At 45.7% G+C, this 23,774-nt stretch overlaps 1 protein-coding gene across 3 annotated transcripts in view; it reads left to right on the top strand.

Moving 5' to 3' along the window:
• The window catches only part of hivep1 (HIVEP zinc finger 1), a 40,756-nt gene that overhangs the window by 6,173 nt on the left and 10,809 nt on the right, over positions 1–23,774 (top strand). For all 3 annotated transcript variants that reach the window (XM_052071445.1, XM_052071447.1, XM_052071446.1), the window contains exon 3: positions 22,057–22,110. In XM_052071445.1, coding sequence (XP_051927405.1) covers positions 22,057–22,110 — 54 coding nt within the window. The remainder of the gene's footprint in view (positions 1–22,056; positions 22,111–23,774) is intronic.

The raw sequence follows: 23,774 nt of genomic DNA, 5'->3' as shown, positions 1-23,774 counted from the left end.
AGGTTTCGTTTTTTTGCTTTCCTAAGGAAGGAAAATGCGCGTCACAGGCAACAAAAGGATTCATTTAGAATCCGTAGCAAGTTGAGAGAAAGAGAGAGAGAGAAAAAGTCATACACGGAGAAGTTCAACAATGAAAAGTGAACAACTAGAGCGGTTTCAAAATCACGCCGCCCAATTAATAGTACGGATCATAGTTGTATTATTGTTTGCCGGACAGATATAGTACTTTTGTGTTTCTTTGCTATTTATTTATTTTTGATGAGAATGATATGTTTCAACATGCTACTTTCAAATTCGGGAATAAATGGTTAGTCAATTTGGCAAAAAAAGGATTCTTTTTTTAAAGTGAGTCATTCTCACACTCATTTTAGTGAAAACAATCTAGTAAAAAATTTATTTAAAAAAATATTTATTATTATTATTATTATTATGACTTCCGACCCATTTTGCATTTGAGTCTTTCATAGAATTTCACAAGTCAATAAGCAGATGTAACAAAGCTTCCATTTTCACAGCAACTCCATGTTACGATCCATGTTCCCTGCTGTGTGTACTTTTCCTCTATGACGTACTTTGCGGGTAACAATGCAGAGATTTCGGAACTCCTGCAGCCCCCCCCCCCTCTCTCCTTTCTTGTGTTTACTTTTGTCAAACAGCTGGTCTCCAAGCAGCTCAAGCCAAACACCCAGTGGTTTCCCCCCTCGGACAGAATTTCTTTCTTTTCTCTCTCTCTCTCTCTGGACATTAGCAGTGACACTTAGCTCATGGCTGGCAGGCAAACATTAAGCGGCTGAAATAAATGCCCCCCCCCCCCCCCAAAAAAAAAAGACAAGCACAACAATCACTCAGAACCGCAAGCTTTTTTTAAAAATTTTCATTTTATTTGTTTTTAATTTCTATGTGGTTTAGCGGGAGGACATTTTGAAGATTTCTTGACAGCACAACATTAGCATTACGTATGCGCCGCACGTCTCGGCGCCCCCGAGTTTGTTGACCTGTCTGGCAACAATTTAAACGTCTATAAACGTCTTTGTTATTGCGATTGTGGTTTGCGGTGGATTACAGCCGTGCAGCGTCATAATGAGAGTCGGGTTTAATAGGTCGGTCAGCACAAATAAATGCATAAATAAATGTAAAAAAAAATACACTGAACGGCCCCTTTTTAAAAAAAAATAATTTTTAATTTTTTTTTGGGTGGGGGGTGACAGCTGTCAGAAAAGAAAAAATGATCTTCTGGACAGGCAAAGTGTCGATTTTGTGGTTTTGTGTGTGATTTTGAACGGACCTTCCGATTGCGGTATCTGATTTCACGACAAATTCAATGCCTTGATTTTATCGAGTGAGCAGAGTCATGTGTGTATGAAATGAAATGGTTGCTTTAACTGATAGGTTCACAACTGCCTGGAGACTAAGAAGTGGGCAAAGGATTCATGCAAAGTTTGTTTTAGGGACGTGGTCCTTAAAAAAAAAAAAAAAAAGCAAACACCTCCAGTCACATTCTGACTTGCGCCCGCGACCCAAATGCCGGTGGACATGTGGTTCAGGTCAGCTTGGGTGGTCTATGTTTTCCCAGTCTTGAATGCTCCTCTCATTCTGGAAAAAGTCTTAAGTTAGGACCTGCACCATCTCTGGCTGGTGGTTGTCGTCACAAAAGTTGGGGAGGCAGGTGGATGTGGACAGTGATTTTTATTTTTTATTTAGATTTTTTATTTTTTTTTGGAAGCTGAATGAAGGATAGAAAATGTAATGCGTTGTTTGAGACGCACATTTTGGAAAGCATTTTCAAGTGAAGGCAGAACTTTGACTCGGCTGACGCCACATGAAACTTCAAAACATCGACTCTGCGGTGTTTGCCGTGTGTCTGTGCAATATTTGTTTTTTTTTGTCTACAGCCCAAGTGGCCTGAATTGTTTATGGAACCAAACGTGCATATCGCTCGGCGTATCAAAAGCATCTTGCCCGACATGTCGGACCCCCCCCCACCCCACCCTCGGCTTTAGCAAGGGAGCACGCCGCATGATGAATGCTCAACAACTGTTGAGAAAGGGGCTGTATTTAAACAAGGTGGAAAAATGTTCACCGTGTGGAGCCAAACGCACACAGACGCCGAAAAGTCTTTATGGAGGCAAATTGCGTTTAACTTTACGGATCTGATTACGCTTAATGCGAAGAGCCATGATTTACTTTTACTGTGGAATCTTGAATGCTTTCCATGGTGGCAACTATCTTGAAAACAGGGCAGATTTTCACCGATAAGGTTCTGGCTCAGTAATTTTCAGCAATTTCTGCTGTTAATGATTAACGTTTTGCTGACCGTGGCTAAATCAGCATTTACGTCGACTCCCGCGGAACATCTGAAGTTGAACTATCTAACATTATGGGATTTGTTTTAGATAAACATGCTTTTATTATTCAAAAAGAAGAAAAAATTATCAACATAAAACCTTTACAAGGGGTAGGCACATTTTTTTGGTCACATTTTATGACATTCGCAAGTGTAAAAATAAGTTCACAAAACAATAATCCCCAAAACTCCCAATAAAACCCGATTTTAGTTGTATTTTTTAAAATTTGTTATGCTGATTATGATCTTCATATCATTGGAAAACTCAAGTTTGAGGAAACTCAAGTTTGTTTAAGGAAACGCAGACAAAGATCTCTCCAGCAAGCTACCGTTTTTTTCTTCATTTATTGGCAAGAAGTCCTTATTGATTAGCTTGTGCCTCCACTTAGCCAATCTAAAATGTAACAACGATACAATCAATCATTTTGTAGTTTTCCTCACGCTTATTGTTGATGCTGTTCCTTATTGGATGATAATTGTCCCTGAAATGCCACAAAGGAGCCCTAAAAAAATTTTTTGTTGAACCTGCGCAACATGCTAACATATCCCATGATCATAGTTAGAACTTGTGAATTTGCTCAATTGCCAAATTGAACAACTTTTACGGCATTCAACTGTTTTTTTTTTCCTTTTTAACTCAACAAGTTAGGTCATTTGAGTAAATAAGCAAACATTAGAGAAGTGAAAGAGTTAACATCCTGGCTTCTTTGAATGGATTTTTGCCTGTTGGGTCACGCTCAGGCAGCCAAACCAGTGTTTCCGTACGGGCCCTTCAAATTACAGCGTGCGAAACGCAGAGAGATTCACACAAAAGGGAAGTTCTCTCCCAGAGGCAGGAATAAACCTGCGTTTTAGCAACAGTAACTACAACAGTCGGGCAGAAACCAGTTTGGGGGAAGTCTACTCTGAGAGGAGGTAGGTCCCTCAACAAAAGGCTTTCACTTTGACTGAGGCGCAAGGGCGGGAAGGCTGGAATTTAGACGGCCGTACTTATGAGGACATGAAACTGAGCGCGGTGGAAAAAATAAAAATGAAAAAAAATGTGAAGGCTGCCGCTCTGAAATGGGGTTTCCTGTCCCCTCATTCTCGCAAAGTACTTTGCAGCCACTTTGCGCCCGCGCGCCAAGCTTGAAACGGCACGTCAGCTCATGGACCTCATTACACGGACCGGACGTCCATTTCAGATTGATGAAATGATGATTGTTGTGGAACGGCTTTTAGCTCAAAGCCACCCCTCGCAATTTTATTTATTTGGTCAAATAATTCTGACTTGCAAATGGGACCAGCCCCGAGGGTAACACGCCGACGCAGGTGAGCGAGAGAACCTCCCTAACACCTGGTGACATCTGGTTTCGAGGAAACTCATTTGTCACTTTTCCACTTGGGACATATTTTGAATAGCTGGGCAAGTTTTTCATTCCTTCGTGTGCGCTCACTTGAGCTCGGATGACTCACCGCCAACCACAACATTCGACTGTATTGAAAACTTTCTTGACAAAGGTCATGATGGATTGTTTTAAAGGTATGCGAGTTTGTGTCGACTTAACCCTACATTAAACTACCAGAGATGAAAGTGTACTTTCCTGAAAATTTCGGGGAGGTGAAGGGGTGGGGGGGGGGGATATATACCGTACATACCTGGCCGATCACTCATGAATTAATTTACACAAAACGCTATTCAAATACTCAACATTCAATGATTAATCTTCCTTTTCTGTGCACATCTGCAACCTTCGTGGCTTCCGTTCTCGCTGAAATTTCGAAATCTCCGAGACCAGTGTGGGACGAATAAAGGATATCTTATCTTATACGGCGAGGCCATGAGAATGCGAGGCGAGGGCGTTACTGTTGTCTTTTGGTTTCATCCAATCGGCGCCGACGCAACTGACGTCACACACGACAACAGCTAAGCTAAGCTAGCCGAGACGACGCGACGCCCAAAGTCGGACGGACACGTTTTTTTCTGCCAATCTGTGCGTTTCCCTTTTTGTCCAAATATATATTTTTACGACAACAACTGTCTTGTCCACGGCGTCTTTTATTCGTTCCACCGGGGTTGAGCAAGTGTGTTTATAAAGAGACGAAAATCTCTTTACTGTTACTCGCGTTAATGGCGCGTAACACAGCTACGCTCGTGAAAGCAAAACAACGAACTCAAACGCGTGTTCGTTCAATGTTGTCAACTAATATCCGGATTAAATTTCGACAAATTTTCTGGAGACATTTTCATGAAAATCCGGAATTCCGGAAAAATCACTGAACTAATCACATGAACATTATTGAAATCAAAACACCTGCCACACTCACGGGCCACAAAATAAGTTACAGCTGCTCAATCAAAGAAAAACACGAATAATATGGTTTTAAAGCCCCCCCCCCACCCCCCGTCACCTGATAACCTCATAAGCTGTCCACTGTAGTAACCGCTGTCCCTCAAAGGATCAATAAAGCCAGATGTATTTTTTATATACTGCTTGAAACATTTCATGGCTTGTATTGCGCCGCAAAATACCAAACACCACATGATGCTTCAAATAAAACCACTAATCCAGTCCAGATCATTATTTTTCATGACGCAAACAACAATTTCTCTTGATTGAATTCCATCTCGGCCACCGTATTGACGTCGTCTTCCGCCTGCCACTCCTGCGCAACTTGAACGACCGTTTATTTATCAAATTCTGGTGACCAATACCTGCTCGAGCATATCGGGTAGTGCATGTGAGTTTGAAAACTGAGGCTTTTTTTTTTTAAGCATTATTCAAGAAAGAGCAAGTTTGTCCTCTCAGTCTTTAATGGAGTGAGATGACCCGTCAGGTCAGCGTGTGTGTGTGTGTGTGTGTGTGTATATGTGTCCTTGGCTTCCTCGTGGGTGAGTAACAAAGCACTTCAGCCCATTCAGTCAAATTATTAGGCTTAAACTTTTCAAAGTCAAGCATTAGTGAAGGGCTCAGGGTGAGCTGAGTCAAATTGGAGCTAACGAACGGTGACCTTCTCATTCTTATTAGTCTTGAATGCCTCAGTTTGCACACGCATGCACCTTCTTCCCCCCCTCCCACGCACACACACACACACACACACACACACCCCAGGTGAGCTGCTCACGCCTGGAGAGCCACTTCCTGGAAACTCAGTTGAGCCGCATTGATGTTGGCAACTGGGAAAGGTGAGCGCGAGCGTAGGAGTTGGAATGATGAGGGGAAAATCGAGTTCGGAGCCAAACAGGATTTGTCCGGGCTGACGTCAGCAAAGTGGCCGAGAGTAGTGGAAGAAAATCTCCCCGCGGTGCCATGCCGGGGGGGGGGGGACTGGATGTCGCGTTATTCGGAGATGTGTGCATGACACATTTGAGCTCACACACACTTGCGCTCATACTATATGTCATGTCCAGAGTAATGTCCCGAGAGAAACTTTGTCTGTTCGATTGATGCGGCTTAAATACAGGTGGTCATTTTTGTGTGATGGAGGGGAAAATGTGAGCCGAATTGGATAGAGAATAAAAAAAAAAAAGTTTCAAATTGCCCCCCCCCCCAAACTAAAAAAATGCAGTAAAGCTAGCACCAGAAACCCTAAAAAGGGTGATTGTGTGAGGGCGCTTTTGTGCGTGTGTGTTGGTGCATGTGTGTGTATACAGAGCTGGCATTGCTTAATGGCTTGCAACAAGCAAAGCCCAATCAAGGGGTTGCCAGGGAAACAGAGCAGCATGAGTCTCGGGCTGCAGGTGCTGTTCCTTGTGTCCTACTGCTGGAACCTCCTACGAGTCGGGGAGGCGAGAGTGACGGTTTAAAAGATGAGCTAAGGCGGTATGGAGAAGGGGGGGGAGTAGCAATGAGCGAAAATGACAAATAGGCAAATTGTGGCAATATTGGGGACTGTTATACCGCATTAATAATGCAGTGACTGTTTGAGATGCGCACGCACGAGCGCGTGCAAAGCCAGAAAATTTCCACGGACTCGTCGGATGATGCGTTTGGTGTTGCGGGGCAAGAAACGCTCATGGAGGCAACAACAATGTTGTCCATTCAGGATACAAAGTCTGGGCCCATAGCGGCGCAGTTGAGGTCTGGGCTTTGGCCGAGACTGCTCCGGAACAATTTCTGAATGTGGCCATGTCAAGTTCAGATGGGAGTGGGGCGGGGGGGGGGCACCTTATTCCCGCTTTTATCCCGTCAACCACAGCGGGAGTGACAAGCCCAGAAGTACATTCAGACATTCCAAGTTGTTTCAGACACGCGCCTGGCTGTTAATCCCCTTTTTCTGTCCTCGCACGCATCATACGTTGATTCATCAGACTGCGCATTTTACACAAGAGTGTTACGGTCTACGTTGCTGTGTGCACAGTTTACGATGGTAATCCCGAATCTGGTTTCCATCGCGAGTCGTGCAGGTGCACTGGCCCCCAGCTTTGCCAGCCACGTAAATAATGATCTCATACCGGCCCGACAGACAATGACTTCAACGAAGAAGAGCGGAGTTTTTGTTTAATTGACGTTCAACCCCCTTTATTTTGATGACACGCAGCTAAATGTTCGAAAAATGAGACTTTCACGATGCCGCAAAAATCTTTTAACGGGCTCACGGACCAAAAACAACGTTCTGCCATGACTTTCCCGACGAGAGCAAAGTGCCCTTGCGCAAGGCACAACTTTATAATGCGTTTAGAAAACAAAAATGCATTACGAGGCCCCCCCGCATGCCCATCCACCAACTCTTTGTTGTGATTATTTCCTCTCTCTTTGTGTAGGCTCGCTGCCATCAGAAGGAAATCTGTTGTTTCGTCTCTGCAATTGGTGTGTTATTGACTGAACGAGGAGGTGGAGTGGGAGGGAATGTGTGTGTGTGTGTGTGTGTGTGTGTGTGTGTGTGTGTGTGTCACCAAGGGTTAGTATCAGTGCAAAGCGACAGCAGGAGTAAGAAGGATATGGGGTTGTCCAGACCTAGCTGAATCGAGCAGGTCAATAGTGGACCACTGGAATCCCCCCCCCCCCTCCGGAGAGAACAAAAGTTAACCAGAATTGCAGAGTAGGGTCAGAGAGGTTGGGTCAATATTTTAAGGACATACTCGCAGTCAGCACAGGCACATTTAGAGCAGGGTCAAGAGGTGCAGTCGTCATCTTAGGCACTCGGGAGTGGCGACAGCGGTGATGCTGCCCAGTCAGGTGGGCGAACATGATGTATTGTCTGACAATGGCTTTACGATGGGAAACTTGTGCTCTTTCCCCCCCTTGTCTGCTCGAGTGATCACCCCCAAGGATCCAGTACACACTTTCCACCAGCAAGTTTGATTTATTTTGGGGAGGCGGAGGGCAAACTCACTTCAATTAACTCATTCACTCCCAAAGACGTTATTAAACGTCTTTTCAGACTTGGTCCAGAATTGGCTGGGACTGAATGAGTTAATGAGGTACGCGTTTTAACTTTAGAAGCAGTGTTATTATGCACTACGCTTATTTGAATTCAGTCTGTGGACTGCTGAACTGTACCCTGTAAAATTTGTTTGAACCCATTCATGCTGCCTATAACCTGATAGGCTGTCCACTGTAGTGACTGCTGTCCCTCAAATGGTTAATTTGTGCTCCACATCACCATGGTGATTTTATTTTTTTTTAAATCTTGCACACAAGAAAAACTAACACTAAAATTAAAAACACCCAAAAAGAAACGAATCAAAACTAACAATGTTACCCCGGAGATGAATTCAAACGAACTACATTTGAAAAACAAAACGAAATAACGATCATTCCAAAACCAGAATAACCGTACTGAAGCCCATTTATTCCAAGTCGCATTTCTGGCGTGTCGGCTGAGAGTGGAAACCTCAAAGAGGGCACTTTGCGAGCAACGCAGAGCTTCTGCAGCCATGTTTAAAGACAACTGCAAAACACGTGCATGTGAGGGAACAAAAAAAAGGGGGTAGAAGGCGGCGACGGAGGGGGGCGCAGCGTCAAAAGGTATCGCAGAGTAGGCGAATGATATCGGACAAAGGCGCAAATGCTGTTTTGAACGGAAAATGGATACTACATATCATCTGAGGAACGGGAACTTACAGTGGCAGGTTTATGGGCGATGCAAAAAAAGCTAAAAGCTAAAGCTAAAAAGCTCTGGGGGATTTCAAGTTGCCAGTTTGTCCGGGAAATAAATTCTGACTCAGACACACACACACACACACACACACACGCCGAAAGGTTGTTTGGAAATGGCAAACAACGCTTTTTCCATTTGAAAACAATGGACCCAAGACCGGACTGCATCATTTGGTCACGCGCACCTCTCGCTAACCACTTCATTTAAGCAATCAAGCTAATTGCGCTGACGGCTATGGAAAAGGGAACTCCCCCGACAAACCGCAACAGTTGAACCCAAGCTTTTATGCGAGCCGTAACCTGGCATTTTGCGTCAGTGCATTTTGTGTGTGAAAACAGTCACAGCATTTGGCGCGATCGTAGTAGTAAGGCGCATGCTTCCCCCCCCGCCCCCTCCCCACTTGTCCTCGAGTCATATTGCTAAACTCTCAAGACGTGTGCTCACACCATTACACTTGGATCTAATTTCTATTTCCGTTCACATAAGCAACGGGAAAGGGGCAAAAGGTTTGAAACGCAACTCAGATGACCCCCCCCCCCCATGACAGGGGATTCCTCCAAATCACAAACAGGATATGCAAACACGGAAAGGGAAGTTGCATCGTTGCACTCATACACAAGTGCGAAGTTCAATGAAATTCAACCAGTGATTGACCGAATGAGCCAAAAGAGACCCAGATTCTTCCGATGGCAACGCTGAAGGAAGTTCTGGAGGTTTTAGAACATGTGACAACAATTTTCGTTAATGCCCCCCCCCCCCCCCCCCCCCCCGTTGGCTTAGGTGGTCAAAATGGAAGCCTCGCCTGATGCTGAGAGGGTCCATTACACCTCCTACACTCTCGTCTGACTCTATAGATCATTTGTCTTTCAATTTCTTCCTCTAATTCTTTCTTGTATTAGTCCCAGCGCGCTCATTGCCCCCCCCCCCCCCCCCAGCATTCCTCGCTTGCCTTACACGAGAGGGATCAATGCGCAGGGATAGATGAGTATTTATAGCCGCCGTGAGGGCGTGAGAGGTTGTGGGCAACAAGTAGGTTAGTGGCTAATCTGATGTTGACAGTGGTGGTAAGAGCGAGTTATTCATATTTGAGAAATTTTGATTTTCTTTTTACAGCTTCCCTCTACCTTTTTTTTTAAAGAGAGGAAGAGGCATCATCGCTTCACAGCTTGGGGAAGTCTGCAAAGAGGCAGGCAGGGCTTTCCCTCATTTTTGGGAAGTGATTTAAAAAAAAAAAAAAGGTCAAGGAGAGGAGAGGAGGAGAGGTGCTCAGGAGGAACACAAAGGCAGACGGGCAGGCAGGGAGGAGAAAGAAGTGTGCTGCTTTGCTCTGGTGACAGTAGGCAGAAGTGAGGAGTGAAATCTCGGCTCAGACGCGCGGCTGCGTATTAGTGAGTGTTTGTCTCTTGTGGCAGACGCCATCCAGACGCTCGGCTCTCTTGTGGCATTTTAGCTCCTCTCACTCTTGATTTACAAATGTTTTTCCTTTTTTTTTTTTTTAAACGATATCCATTCTTTTGGCGGAAGACAGAGCAGGCCCCGGGAATGTAAAGAGATTATCGGTCCAGGAAATGGTCAGGAATGTCAGGTGTGAGCCGCGTGTGAGCACGTTTGACTTTGCGAGGCGAACGCCAGCCAGCTTGCCCGTTGGTCGCCGTCGAGGAGCCGCCAGACGACTTTGGCGCGCTGGTGAACAACAGGTATGGTGCGGGGAACTTCTCTCTGTGCGGCTCGTCGTCAGGGAGCGTTCCTTTCTTCCCGTTTCTTCTCTCAGTTTGGCGTCAGGCGCTTGATGTGCAGCATCGCAGCCATTTAGTTGATGAATATGCTGCGATTGGTCACCCCCCCCCCCCCCCACCCTTCATCTTTTGCAGTAGTTTGCGATTTTACGAGTTCTTGGACTAGTTGTGGTTAAGTCCTCACTGTTGTTTTCAATTTTTCATTTTTATAAAGAGTTGCTTTTTTAAAATCAATTTTACCCATTTTTATCAAAAGTGCTATACAAACAAAATGTTATTGCAATGGTATAGAATTTTTAATGTATTTTAAAAAAAAATATTTTTACCCACAGATTGTAGTTTGTTTTTTAAATAGTAATCCAAACTTAATCGTCGTCAACATTTGTGATATTTGTTTTCCACTTCGGCTCTCTTGCCGTCGAGTATTTGGAGTCAAACGGGCAACCCAAAAGTACATCACCAAATGTCAACGTTTATGAAGCGTCTTCTCTTGTTGAGAAACCAATGACATTCATCAGACAGGAAATGACCCCTCCTCGCGTGTCCTTCCTTCCTCTTTGCCTCATCTTCCCCCCCCCCCCCATGTAGCAATAATGTCAGCCGGCGGGCTGACGGCTACGGCCGCTCGCTAACCCGTCTGGGTCTCTGCGGCGCGTTCCTCTCGTCTCAGGTCGGGCAGCTGCGGCTGACGTACGACGTGAGCGGGGAGGACGGGATAAGCCCTCGCGCTGCAGCGGCTCGAGATGAGCTGTCGGCATTATGCAACAGCTCGGTCCAGAGATAGAGCAGATCCGAACTTAGACACTTCTGACTTTGTCCATATTCCATGAGGTCATGAGGCTGACTTAGCAACTCCCTGCTGAGTGGTTTAATATCAGAATAGACCTCAATTGTACAATTGAGGCAAGTAAAATGAAGTCAAACAAAAGACTCATGGCTGACCCTTGTCAATTTTCACCCCCAAACGGAATTAATGTGCGTCCTCATCAGGGTATTGTCAAAGCCATGATACTGTATCAGCACATCTGATGTGAGGGGACCCAAGGAGAAGAGCGGTCAGCACAGCGCAGGAGGCAGGATGAATGAGGGGGTGGGAGGATTGGAACGAGGTGGAAAATGAGGGGTGATGAAAATGAGCAAAAGAGTGGGAGGCAAACGAAGACGGTGAGGGAACGCCATGTCTCTCTCTGGGCTCGACGACGCCGTTATGTAACGTTACCTCATGCCCACTGGCAACGGCAGAGTAGCTGCGGAGAGTGGCGCGGAGGTGGGCGGGAACATCATCACTGAGGAAGATGAGGTACCCAAGAGGTACATAGCAAAGCCCCCCCCCCCCCCCCGCTTTACCCAGGCTCAGCCGAGCCAATCTCGGCGAGATTTGAAATCATGCCCTCCCCTGACGAATTACATTCGCTTACAAAAGTAGTCGATTTCAAAACAGTTACCTGTCAAACAAATCCTGCCAGTAGTGATGAGACGATGACACCTGAAGGAGTGTATTGACCCACTTCACAAACTGTTTCAGCACTGTATTGACACTGTGTTGGTCACCCAATAGTGAACCCTGCAGTAGTTATAAATTATTGCAGGTAAAAGACATTCCTTATTTGTGTAAATGCTAAACTGAGTTGGTATGTAAAATATAGCAAATTTGAGTTACAATTCAGATTTTTAACTTATGTCGAAAAATTTTGTAAAATCGTGTTTATGAATTTTTATTAAGGAACCAAAGTTTTTGGAGTGTCTTTGCTCCAAGGCAATTTTTCTCCTCTTAGACACCAGCTCCCTAGCCTCAGAAATTACTCTTTCACACAGTTCAGATGATGATAGTGAGCAGAGAGTTTTAAATGAAAGTTGATGCGAATGTGGATATCTTTTCTAGTTCCATTTCCAATATTGTATTGCAGTGTCGGACTTCAATTATGGAGGATCTCGCAATTCTAAGATAAAATGAAGAAGGCAACTGTAGGGCTCTTTAACTGACAATCATATATAGAACAGGTCACTTGATAATGCGCCACTGTAAAAAAAAATTACATGTCTATAACAGTAAGCATGTCTATAACAGTAAGCACATGAGCATTACTGTCTATAACAGTAATGCTCAAGGGAGAAAAAAGAGTTACCAAGATCAAAATTATTCCACACTGGGGAAAACTTCTTAAAACGATCCATCATTTCGCAAAACTCCAGCCAACAAACCCACGACACGTTGATACAGTTTGTGTCCTTATCAACACACTTTGGCGCAGCACATTCAAACGATTCAGTTCCCGTCCCGACACCCGACCATGAGTGAGCACGATGCCGATGAGCCAGAAAAAGAAAATCTCTTACCTTCCTGACGGCTTCGGCTGCTGTCACTTCAGCATTTGTCAGAGCTCCGATGGAGCTTGTGCGATGGCATCCCCGGAGACACAAACCGATGGGGAGCCTACGAGCAGTGCCGGGAAAACCTGACGGGGGGGGGGGGGGGGGGGGGTCTGTTGAGCCGCCTGCGGGTGTCTGTAGACGGGATGACAGCCACACTGTCATGAAACATAGGACGGGCCAACCCTGCGTTGCAACAAAGTCACTTCAAAGCGTCCCCGTGTTTTGCCCTCTTTGCTCTCTTGCAAAAGAGTCTTGTCAGTGAAAAGTTTGCCAGTTCAATGGCGAATTTTTAAGGATAGTTTGGCCATATGTTCTGAAAACATTGCCGCTCAAGTTGCACTTGATTTGCTTGGGGGAGGCGGAGGGGGGATGTTGATGTAATCGTGATGTCAGCGGAGTTGTTGTTGTTGGTCGAGGCCGTTATCGGTAACATTAAGCTATGTTCCGAACTGGGAGCGTTAATGCAGAGCAGAGGGATGAAGGATGGCTCCGGTTACTCGGAGCGTCGGATTTTCCCCCGATATACATGCGCTTGCTCCGTTCTTTCCATTGATTTGGAAACAACGCATGTAGCCCATTCGAGCCATACAAATCGATACTACTTTTCAATGACACACGGTAGACATGACAGTCAAATCGAAGTATTGTCCTAAAATGAGGACATACTTTTCCAGTCGACGGAAGGAGAAGGGATAAAAGGAAATTAAACCGTAGGCGGGGTTTGCGCTGTTGACGTGTCGCACACAACAGCTCTGATCAACATCTTAAGCCCCCCCCCCGGCGAGTAGCGGGAGGCAGCCGACGGACAAAAGTTTGATGGTTGAGAGAGTCTCATTTTGTAATCTAAACACCGAGGGAGGAGGAAGCGGAGGTGGCGGTTTGGGGGAGAAACTAGGGGGGGGGGGGGGGGGGCAAGATGCCGGAGATTGAACCTGAACCTGAGCAGGATCTGACGTCGGCTTTGTAACTTGATCAATGACCTCACAACATTTAGATCCTTATTTCCTGTGTAGCCTCATTACCTTGTCTTATTCTCACCGCCGCTGAGCCTCGTAAGCCCCCCGATCTAATTAAGAGTTCTCCCGCTGTCGCTGGAATAGTACTTTTTTTTTTTTCCATTGCCAAGATGGCACCGCGATTAGATTCCGAGATCGGAGGCGGATCCGACAACCGGAGAAATCGCTTCGGCGTTGACCGACAATGCCTCTCGCTCGGATCGTACGCCGTGATGTCAACGCTTCGGAATTAGGCATCCGTCACTGACAAATTGACCGTCGTCCACTGTTGGCCCGCGGTTGGCAGGTTTCAAAGTGTGCTTTGAGATTTCACTTTGGAGAACAGTCAGACTCCGATCCAACGGACAACTGAGGTGCGGCTTTTTTTCTTCTTCTTCTTCTTCAGGAAGTGTACAAAAATGTTCCAATTTCCTTGTCGGAATAGTTTCTGTCTATTCTCCGCGCAATATTCCGGGATTCTTGAACTCAAGGTGTTTGTGTGCAACCCCCGAGAGAAATTTGGATTTTGATGGTCCGTTTGTTGGTGATGCAAATGCTGCATGACCGCAAAAAGGGCCTGAAGGAGGGTCCAATGTAGAACTCACTACATTTTTTTTACTTTTTTTTTTTTTTTTTAAATTAAAACGGGACACAGTCAGGCACTGACACATTTTCCGAAAACAGTTAACTCATTCAGGACCGGCGAATTCTAGACCAAATCTGAAAAGACGTTTGAAAACGTCTTTGGGAGCGAATGAGTTAACGGGACTTCGGCAGAGGTCGGTTCGGCTCTCCGCTGAGTTGTCTCAGCAGACATTTTAACCGGGTGGCTAGCCAGTAGTTAAATGCATTCTTTCCCCTGCATTGGCTCAGGTTAGCAGTTCCCCCGCAGGAGTTTGGTCTGCGTGCCACTTGGTGCTTTTCTTATGTGTGTTATTAGGCAAGTTTATTTTTGGAAAGCCACCACTCACACACTACCTCAAGCTGTGCACACTCGCCGTTGAGGCTTTCGGATTTGCAAAAGCAAGTCCTACCAGGGACTGGGGTTTTGTTTTTGTTTTTGTACCTGGCAAGACCCCAACAAGTGTGCTCATACAATTAACGCAGACGTTCCCACTGCACTTTTTCTGCTCCTTGCGAAAGGCTGCAGAAATTCCTTTGATTGTAAACTCTGAGTCATATTTGTTTGTGCTTTCTGTTTGCCAACAAAAACTTGATGTTCTTGCTTGGACCAACATAATTACAGAGTGAAATGTTGCTCCTGACCTTTTTTTTTTCTTTTTCCCCGTGAACATGGATTTCCTAGCAATGATATGGCAAAACACCAATGTTGTTTTGACGCTAGGCTGAGAAAATGTTTCTGAAGCTCTTCTTGCGGGCTGCTTGTGAAAGCCGCACAATTTCACATAACTAATCTGAAAATAAAGCGTAGGGTTCTTCCTCTTCTTTTTTTTTTTTTTTGAGACACTCGGCATAGTTGTGGGAGTTCAACTGTAGAGGTCAATGACTGACTTGGCCTCAGACTAACAATATTGCAACACCATTCCAAGTCCAACCTTGTCATTGGCTACTCCAGCTTGACGGGAAGGTCAATTTGACACGCAGCAAAAGCAAAAGAAAAAAAAAAAAGATTTCCAAACCATTAAAGGGAAACGTATGAGCACCATACAGTACTTGGCCCCGCGTTTGAAATACCGACCTTGTTACTTTACCTTTAAAAGCTAATGGCCAGCCATCAAAAAGTGACCTAATGGGCTTTTCCGTTTGTATTTTCAGTCTTGAGTCAACTCTTTCCGCACCATTTTGCATTTCCATGACCGGTTTAGACACGGAAAGCTGTGCCAAGTTGTTTTCAGGACACGCTTCATCTGTCGTTGGGCCAAAGCGCACACAGAGACGGACGGGTGTGTGACGTCTCCCCCCACTTTGGGCCGCGCTTTCTTCTTTTCCTTTTTTCCTCAAGCAACGATAAGGTGGCCAGAGAGAAAAATGTTTTTAAACATCAAATTAAAATATTTTTAACTCGGTGGCCATACACCTAATAGAGTCTATTTAACCCTTTGAGGGACAGCGGTTACTATAGTGGACAGCTTATCGTGTTATCGGTTTTAAAGGGTTAAGAAAAAAAAATGTAAAATATGGTTTTGTATAATACTGTAGTATTTAAACAAAATATTAGTGAAACGTCTCACTGGCGGACTGCTCTTCGATACCTCTCTGAAGGTGTACCTAATGAAGTGGCCAAGAGTGTCAATTTTAACCCCGGGGAACCCACGGGGTCAAATTTGGCCCCTAAAAATTCTGTGTCTCAAATGCTCTCCTTAAATCCCAAAGGGTCAAATTTGGCAGTAAATTAATTAAAGCATGAAATATTTGAAAAAAAAAAAAAACATATTTTGGTGTTCAGTGAACATATAGCAGTCATTTAACTCATTCGGTAGCAGCCAATTCTGGACCAAGTCTGAAAAGACGTTTAAAAACGTCTTTGGCAGTGAATGAGTTCATGTAAAATTCTTCAATTTCCAAAGAAGAAAAAAGGGGTCTTGTGTTCTCCAGGATTAAGACGGGCTTTTTAAGCGAGCGGCGAGGGGATATTTCAAAGAAACCCCTCGTCTTTTAGGTCTGACAAGATGTACAAAGTGGGGACCGGAATGACCGAGTCATAATTAAAAAAAGGGAAGAGAAAATATGCCCGCCTCCTTTCACCCACTGAGTAAAGATGTTGGGCAACCGGCATTTGGCGGGGAACATTAAGTCCCGCCCTCGTTAGGACAAACAAGGCGGGAGGGAGGCCAAGCGAAAGGATACCCTGGAGGGTGCCAAAGCCGGTTTTAGTGACGTCATTTGGACTGCTATGTTCAAGCAAACCCCTCCTTCCATCCCTCCCTCATTCCAATCCCTCCCCCTTTCACCTCATGCACCTCCTCGCTCCACCTCCTCTTTTCCGAGGCCTAACAGGAATTCCCCTCCTCGTCACATTATTCTGAGGAAACCGCTGGCCACGACCCAAAACCGCTGCAGCGCTCCAGCTGATAGGGCGGAAACACAGCTGTGACTGTTTTGACAGAGAGGCATGTATGGACCGACTTTTCTTGGTCGCGAACTAAAAGGACACACTCGATTGTTTCTTTCCATGACACGTGAGCCGAGCGCGCGGTAAGAAAACGAACATTTTGTCCTATTTGTAAAGCGCGCGCCGTCTGATTTGTGTCGCGCAAGGTCAGATCGACTGTAGGTTGTCGCATTTCACCTTTGCTTCCGTCCTGAACGCGCGGCGCGGGTATCGCTGCCTCACCGAGGAACTTCTCGGCTCACTCAAACTGAGATGACTCCGACTGCGGTGACACTTGCGCCGGCCGCGATTTTTCGGAGCTCAACAGTCAAGCGTGAGGCGTAAGGCGTACTTTTCAAAGTTTCATTTTCTCTTTTGCTCTTCAGATCTGGTGTTGGGTTTGATCGGAATTGTAGTTGATTGATTGAAATGTTGTGGTGTGCTTGAAGCAACAGTAAGCACCCCCCCCCCCCCCCAAACCCCGCACCCCAGTTCATTTGTGTAGTAGACAAGCTGACTGACTTGGATAATTCCGAAAACAACACCAAAAATGTCTGCGAGACATTTTGTCAACCTGGTCTGATGTGGCAACACCCCCCCCCCCACCGCATTCCTTATCATATGTACAAAGCTGACTGTACGTGCACAATTTGTTTTCGCGCTGAAGCACACTTGACACATGCTTCCCGTCAACGCATCGCTTGGCGACGCGCTGGCTGTCACTCGCTGATCTCAGTGAAGCCGAATCGCCAATGTCGTCTGTTATTTTGGTGTCACTGAGCACAACCTAGAGGGAACTCGAAATTCTCACCAAATGAGATTTCGATGCACAATTTCTTTCGGGGCCTTTTTTTGTAACCTGTTGCAAAAGAAGGAAGTGGGTTTTTGGGCGCACACGTCGTCTTCCTTTTCTGTCTCTTCTCTGAAACCAAACTGAGAAGGTGCTCTCTACGTCAGACATTTTTGCTTGTTTATAGATTAATACTGGATGTTATCTCGATGATTGCAGATTTACATTGTCGGTCAGACATGATGGAATCATGGTTGAAATCTTGTTCTTGAAATCATGTTAAATATATTTTAACTCATTCAGTCCCAGCCAATTCTGAACCAAGTCTGAAAAGACGTTTAAAAACGTCTTTGGGAGTGAATGAATTAAAAGCCCCTCCCCTTCACTCTTTTGATCACACCGTGACACATGATGCAAGGCGCTCTCAAATTCCCCGCGTCACCTGCACGGCCAACGACATCATCCGCAAAGGAAGATCTTGCAGTTCACCTGCCAGTATCATGCATGTAACCGGTTGGGACCTCCAACAAGGTTCGGAACCATTGATGTAACCCATTGACTCGATTTCCGTTCCGGCAATCTCAAGCACGGCTTACTTGGGCACACTGCGCCTCTGACTGGTCTGATATCGATGCAATTTAGGGATCCTGCAATAACGATGGCGCAGAAAAGGACAAATGTCCCGTTTCGCCCAACGCTCGACTTGCCCCTGGCACGAAAATACAGCTCCATATCGCTTAAATTTGATGAAAAATGACCTTTGCGTCACGTCTAAAAACGGAGATTAGAGTGGTTTTGTCAAAAGCCAACACACAACTTGATGTAGTCATCTCCAAAAAAGACGCCAAACAGACGCACACAGTCTTTCATCCCTTAATCAGTCCGTCACTCCTTTTTGTGTCCGGTAGATTACGCAGTGAGTCATTCCAGCTCCCACCCAACCGAGATAATATGAACAATTCTAAGATACACCGACTGATGATGATGATGATGATGGACTACAATGTAATGGGACACTCCTGCTCCCCGGGTTGGGATTTCCTTCGCTCCTCATCATGGTTTGACCGCAGTCACGGGGAGAGAGAAGACTTCATCAGTCTTAAACTCTACTCTCAGATTGATTTATTACCCTCCCGAGCATGGGGAGTCTCTCTCTGTTTTTTTTTTGTTTTGTTTTTTCTCACGCATGTCTGCAAAGATAAAGAATTTGTCTGGAGCTGCCGGAAACCGTTCTGGCCTACTTATTGCGTGGGTCAGCGGCTGAGGGCTGCAAAACTGGCCGGGGTCTTCTCCACACGCGACGGGAAGAAAGCTGAGATATGATCAGCAGACTTCCTTTCAAGTTGGCAAAGGATTTTGCATAGCTCGCACATCTGGCGGCGGAAGGGGGAAGACGGGAAAGAGATTCGGACTTAGAATCAACGCAATCAATGAAAGCAAAGCAACAGATCGTAAGGTGTTTTGACGGACGCTAAATAGTATCGGGCGCAATTCTGGGAAGCTGGACCGAAACTTTGAAGACACTTGAAGCTTGGAACCTGCACACCGTCTTGTGTCTGTAAATGCCCTCGACTGTTGAAAGAATGCAGCCTCCGCCAGGGTATGTGTGCCACCAAGAATTCCGGCGTGGTCAGAATTCCGGTGAAGGTGCTCGAGTTACATAATCCCTCCTCTGCGCTGTGACAAGGAAGAAGAAGGCAGCAGCTGCCGGCTACCATCTCGTCATCTTCATCCCGCTTCGTCTCTTCCTCTCTGTTGAATTTGGATGCTGCAGTGTGTCTCCTCCCTCAAGATCTCTTCTGTCCCGATTTTGAAACCGCAGCCTCCCCGGTTGCGTCGTGTGTCGGCGACAGAAAAATTCCGTTCACCTTTGACTCATCCTTTTTTTTTTGCACATGGACCATCTGCTCGCACTCTCCGTTTCAAGAGCGCACGGATATGGTGTGGCGTTGTGCATACTAATGATATCACAACCGCGCAGATGCTGCTGTTATATCAAAACAACTAGAGCGTGTATCTTTGATGCTAGCAGGGGGAGCGGCAGCTTGACGGAAGAAAAAGCAGCCCGAGACGAGTAAACATTGCGCATATGGAGCCTTGAGAAGCTGCCACTATGCGGGCGATGGCGTCTGTTTTGGCGCGGTGAGGCCGAACGGTGCGGATCGTTGAGCAAAAATGTGTATTTTGAGGGCTTGTTGAGCCTGGTGTTGGGTTGTTGGCCCGCAGGCTGAGGTCATCGGTGCCCAAGAAAGAGACTTTCTGCGCAGCCATCCAGACGTCACATCGGTACGTTTCTAAACGTATCGGCATCCCGTTCTGCTGTGCGGATCTCCCTCGAGCCACAGCCGCTATGTAGCAAGTCACACCGAGTGAACACTGGAAGTTAAGCCCGCATCTGCACCAGGACCTCGCTCCGGAGGCGCTACTAATTCACACACTCTGCCCCCCCCCCCCCTCCCCAAATCCCAGTCAACACAGCACAGTCATGTCGGGAGGTGTTCCGCGAAAGATTCAAGATGCGAGGTTGTCATGGCAGCAACCAAAAGGATCGAAGGCAGCCGCTCTGGCTTGGCCTGCCCCGGCCAAATCATCGCCTAGCGTTCATGATGCACGATTCAAAAACCTGTCAACAGCTTCCACTGTCCCGTTGCCTTTGCCTTTGAATCTAATCGAGGCTTCACGAGATTCGAGGGGGTGGGGGGGGGGGGAGAAACAAACGATCAATGTCACGCGTCTCTTTTGGCTGCGCTTTTAGTGTCTTAACCAAAAGTGTCGGCATTCTCCGTCCCCCGTTGTATTGTAATCGAGATCGGTCGATTGTTCTCTAAAAATCTGGACGCCTTCCATGACTTGCTCTGGTTTTCATCAAGGCTGCAACGTTGACGTTCTCCCTTTTGGTGTTTTCTTGCGGCTGCGTGCTTTGCAGATGGCAAAGACGAATGTCTCAAAGCCCCCGTCGTGAAATATTTGACCATCGTGGAGACCACTCCGCAGATAATGAGGGAAATTTGAACCGTATAATCATTCCCTTCTGTCTTAACAACTTGGCCCGCGTGGATGGAATATTTTGTCCTTATTAAGGGCGAGGGATGAAGGGACTGCCGCCTTGTCCCTTTCGACTCATTGTTTCCTGCGTTCTGAGCAATGACTTCATCGGATGCCTTTCAGCATGAGGCGTCTTGTTTTGCGGTTAGTTATGTTAAGAGAGCAATCGGATTCTTACACCGGCGCAGATACGCCGTACGTTGGGCGGTAATCGCCATGTCACGGTTCGACGGCGCGATCTCGCCCGAGACGTTCGGTAATAAGGGCAGCTGTTCAAACAATGAAGAGCCAAATCACCTTTGCCGCGACTCGAGCAAAAATTGCACCGGCCATCATCGTTGACTTGAGGATGCCTTGCCAGCCTGCTGGCAATTCACCCGAGGGAAGCTTCGAGAGTCTCCAGCTTTGTGGAATAGCACAAGTACATCGGAGGGCAAGGGAATCCACAGATCTCTGTGGAGCATTTGAATACGTTCTTGTCTTTGACAGACAAGATGCACGAAAACAAATGCGCTGCCCTCTGTTGCCGTGTTTCTGCTGGCAGGGCGCCTTTGTTTTGCTCCGCAGCGGCTCGGGATGGGAACACATTATGTAATCCGTGGCGTGTGCTTGGGGTAGGAGAGCGACGGAGATGGGGTGTGACTTGTAACACACACACAATGACATCATCCACTGACCTCTTGCACCAGCCGCTCATATCCTCCTCACTGCGGATTCCCGGCATGGAATTACTGTGATTTTGGCAACGACGGAAGAACATCCTTTAAAAAAAATTTTTTTTTGGTCCTCCAATAACATTTGTGGTGGTCGAAAATGAAATTGCTCCAATTGGTCCTCTGGGACTTTGGGTCTCGAATCATGAGGTCATCCATAAAGCAAAAGAAGCTATGATGGATTTATGTTTCCATTCAGTTTCATGGTCATGGGAGGAAAGCTCCTACTTTTCCCCTAATATATGAATAAGAAGCGTAGTCTTTGGTAAAATCCGGATGATCTGAAATGTTCTCCTCCTCCCCCCTGCATAGAGCCACCAAGTAATATTTCACATGAGGAGCTTTCCTATGACCTCATCTGAACCATTTCATGCACCCTTGTAACCTGATAAGCTGTCCACTGTAGTAACCGCCGTGCCTGAAAGGGTTAAAAAATCCATCCGTCAGTTTCCTTACGTTGCCTGTCCTCATTTGGATCCTGGGTGAACCATGTGTGCCAGCTGACTTTGGGCGAGAAACCGGGTACCCCCCGAGACTCTGACAAGTTCCGGCGCATTCTTGTTCGACCATCGTCCAGCATCTGGAGTCACGGCGTGCCATTTTTATTGTCATGTTTGAAATCCTAACCTGCACCTAACGCGTATCCGCGTCGTTTTTAAAACGTGTGGCTATACGGTCGCATTACGCAAGGGTGCTGCCTCAACGATGACCGTAGTTTCCATCACGGAACGGTGTACTCTCCCCGGCTATGGAAGAATATCTGTTTTTCATTTAACAGACATCATACCGCATGGGCCGTGTGGGAGGAATCCCTCGTAACATTATTTGCATGCTGCCATCCGTTCACAATTGCGTACTGTACGTGGGCATGTACGTGCCGGCGCTTGCCGCATGCTGAAAATGCACCTTTTACTTGTGTTGCAGATAAAATCGAAGAGGCCCAGAAAGAACTGAAAGAACCCACGGGCTCAAGGAAAGGTAAGAGACATTTCTTTTTCAAGTTATGATAGCAAGGACAAATAAGGTTTCAACAAGTGACCGGTCGACTACCCTCACAATCGTTTGTAAAGTGGTTTACGAGAGTGCCAAACAAATGTAAAAAAAAAAAAATCCAATAATCTTATAAGTCCGACAATATATTATTATTTACATAATCTATATAATGTGTGCTAATGCAAAGACGGTACTGATTATAATTCGTTTATTTTTTGGTGAATGTCACCTGACCAACTTCTGAGTCATGGAAAAGAAAGAGAAAAAAAATCCAAGTCACTTGCGGGTCATGAGAGTTTTGATGGACTAACAAGACTTGGAACAGCTTGTGTGGAGAAGCTAAGTGGACAAGATATAAATAACTACTTGTATTCTTGCCCACGCGTGCCAGTCAAACGGTGACGACACTTTTTCTGTGACATGCACTTTTTGTACACGACGCGTCCGACTTCTTACAATCGAAAACCTGATTAGAGCCAGTCTCTGAGCATTGGATGCGTCATTATATCAACATTTACTTGGGCTTTTGACCTTTTTTTAAATGTAATGCTGTATGCTTTTCATGGAGAATGGATTAGCAAGGACAGGGTGTTCCCTGGTCTAATTATGCCAAATACCCGGGAGAAACGAAATACTTTTGAAATGCGGTAAACTGTGACAGGTCACGATGAGGTTTATGTAACTATATGCTGAGTCACTTTTTCAAAGGCGACAAAATGATGATCGAGAGCCCAGCGTGCCGATTTGTACCCATGTGCCTTTTGTAATTATTTGTACAAAAAAAAAAGCTCAATACTGGAATAGAATGAAGTGGGGTTTAAAAACAACAACAACAAAAAACCTCCATCCGCACAGGAATTCTGTTTGTCCTTGACACAAGTGACAGTTTAAAAGACTGTTCCAAGCTTTTTGACGTTGTGACTTTTTAAGCATGCAATGTAAAACGTATGATGATGTTTCCCATTTAATTTTACATCAGCTGCACAATTAATAGCTAATTTCAAACGGCAACTCCCTGTTTGGATGCTGGCTGTTAGCTTTCGAATGGTAATTATGCTAACTGTACAATCAGCTTCCTCTCCAAAACACCCTGGAGTACACTTACGAACAGATGAATGGACAAATTAACTCGCCGTATGCAAATCTATTTGTTATTACAATTACCCGTACACGCTATTGTGTTTTGGAGGAAAGACATGTTTGTTTGTCAAGTGAGAACACTAACGATGTAATTAAAAAGAATGGACTCAATGGAGCAAAATGCTTGGAGTCGCAAACCACTTGAAATACCGGTACGCGATGAGAAACAACGGTAAAGTTGCAATGTTAAGTAACGTGATATACGCACCCAAAGGGCCATGTGACACATCGATGATGGGACCGGGAATTTGCTTTCATGGCTTAGAAAAACATTCATGTTGACAGCCCTGGTTCCAATTAACTGCAGTAAAACAGTTTAGCCATCAGAACAGTTCATATCTTGTGTTGTACCTAATTCAGGAATGCTCTCAAATGGGAGATGAAAAAAAAATAATAAAGTGGTCGCAAGTGTGCAAACACTATCTGACTTTCATTTATTTATTGCGTGTCCTTTGGAGTGGAGTAATTCACTCGCCTGGTTCAGTCTTTAGTTTGTCTAAAGGCAGCTG

This window comes from Hippocampus zosterae, chromosome 7 (assembly GCF_025434085.1).
Source record: "Hippocampus zosterae strain Florida chromosome 7, ASM2543408v3, whole genome shotgun sequence".
In the NCBI taxonomy this organism is placed as follows: domain Eukaryota; kingdom Metazoa; phylum Chordata; class Actinopteri; order Syngnathiformes; family Syngnathidae; genus Hippocampus; species Hippocampus zosterae.
This window is presented reverse-complemented; position numbering and strand designations above follow the sequence as displayed.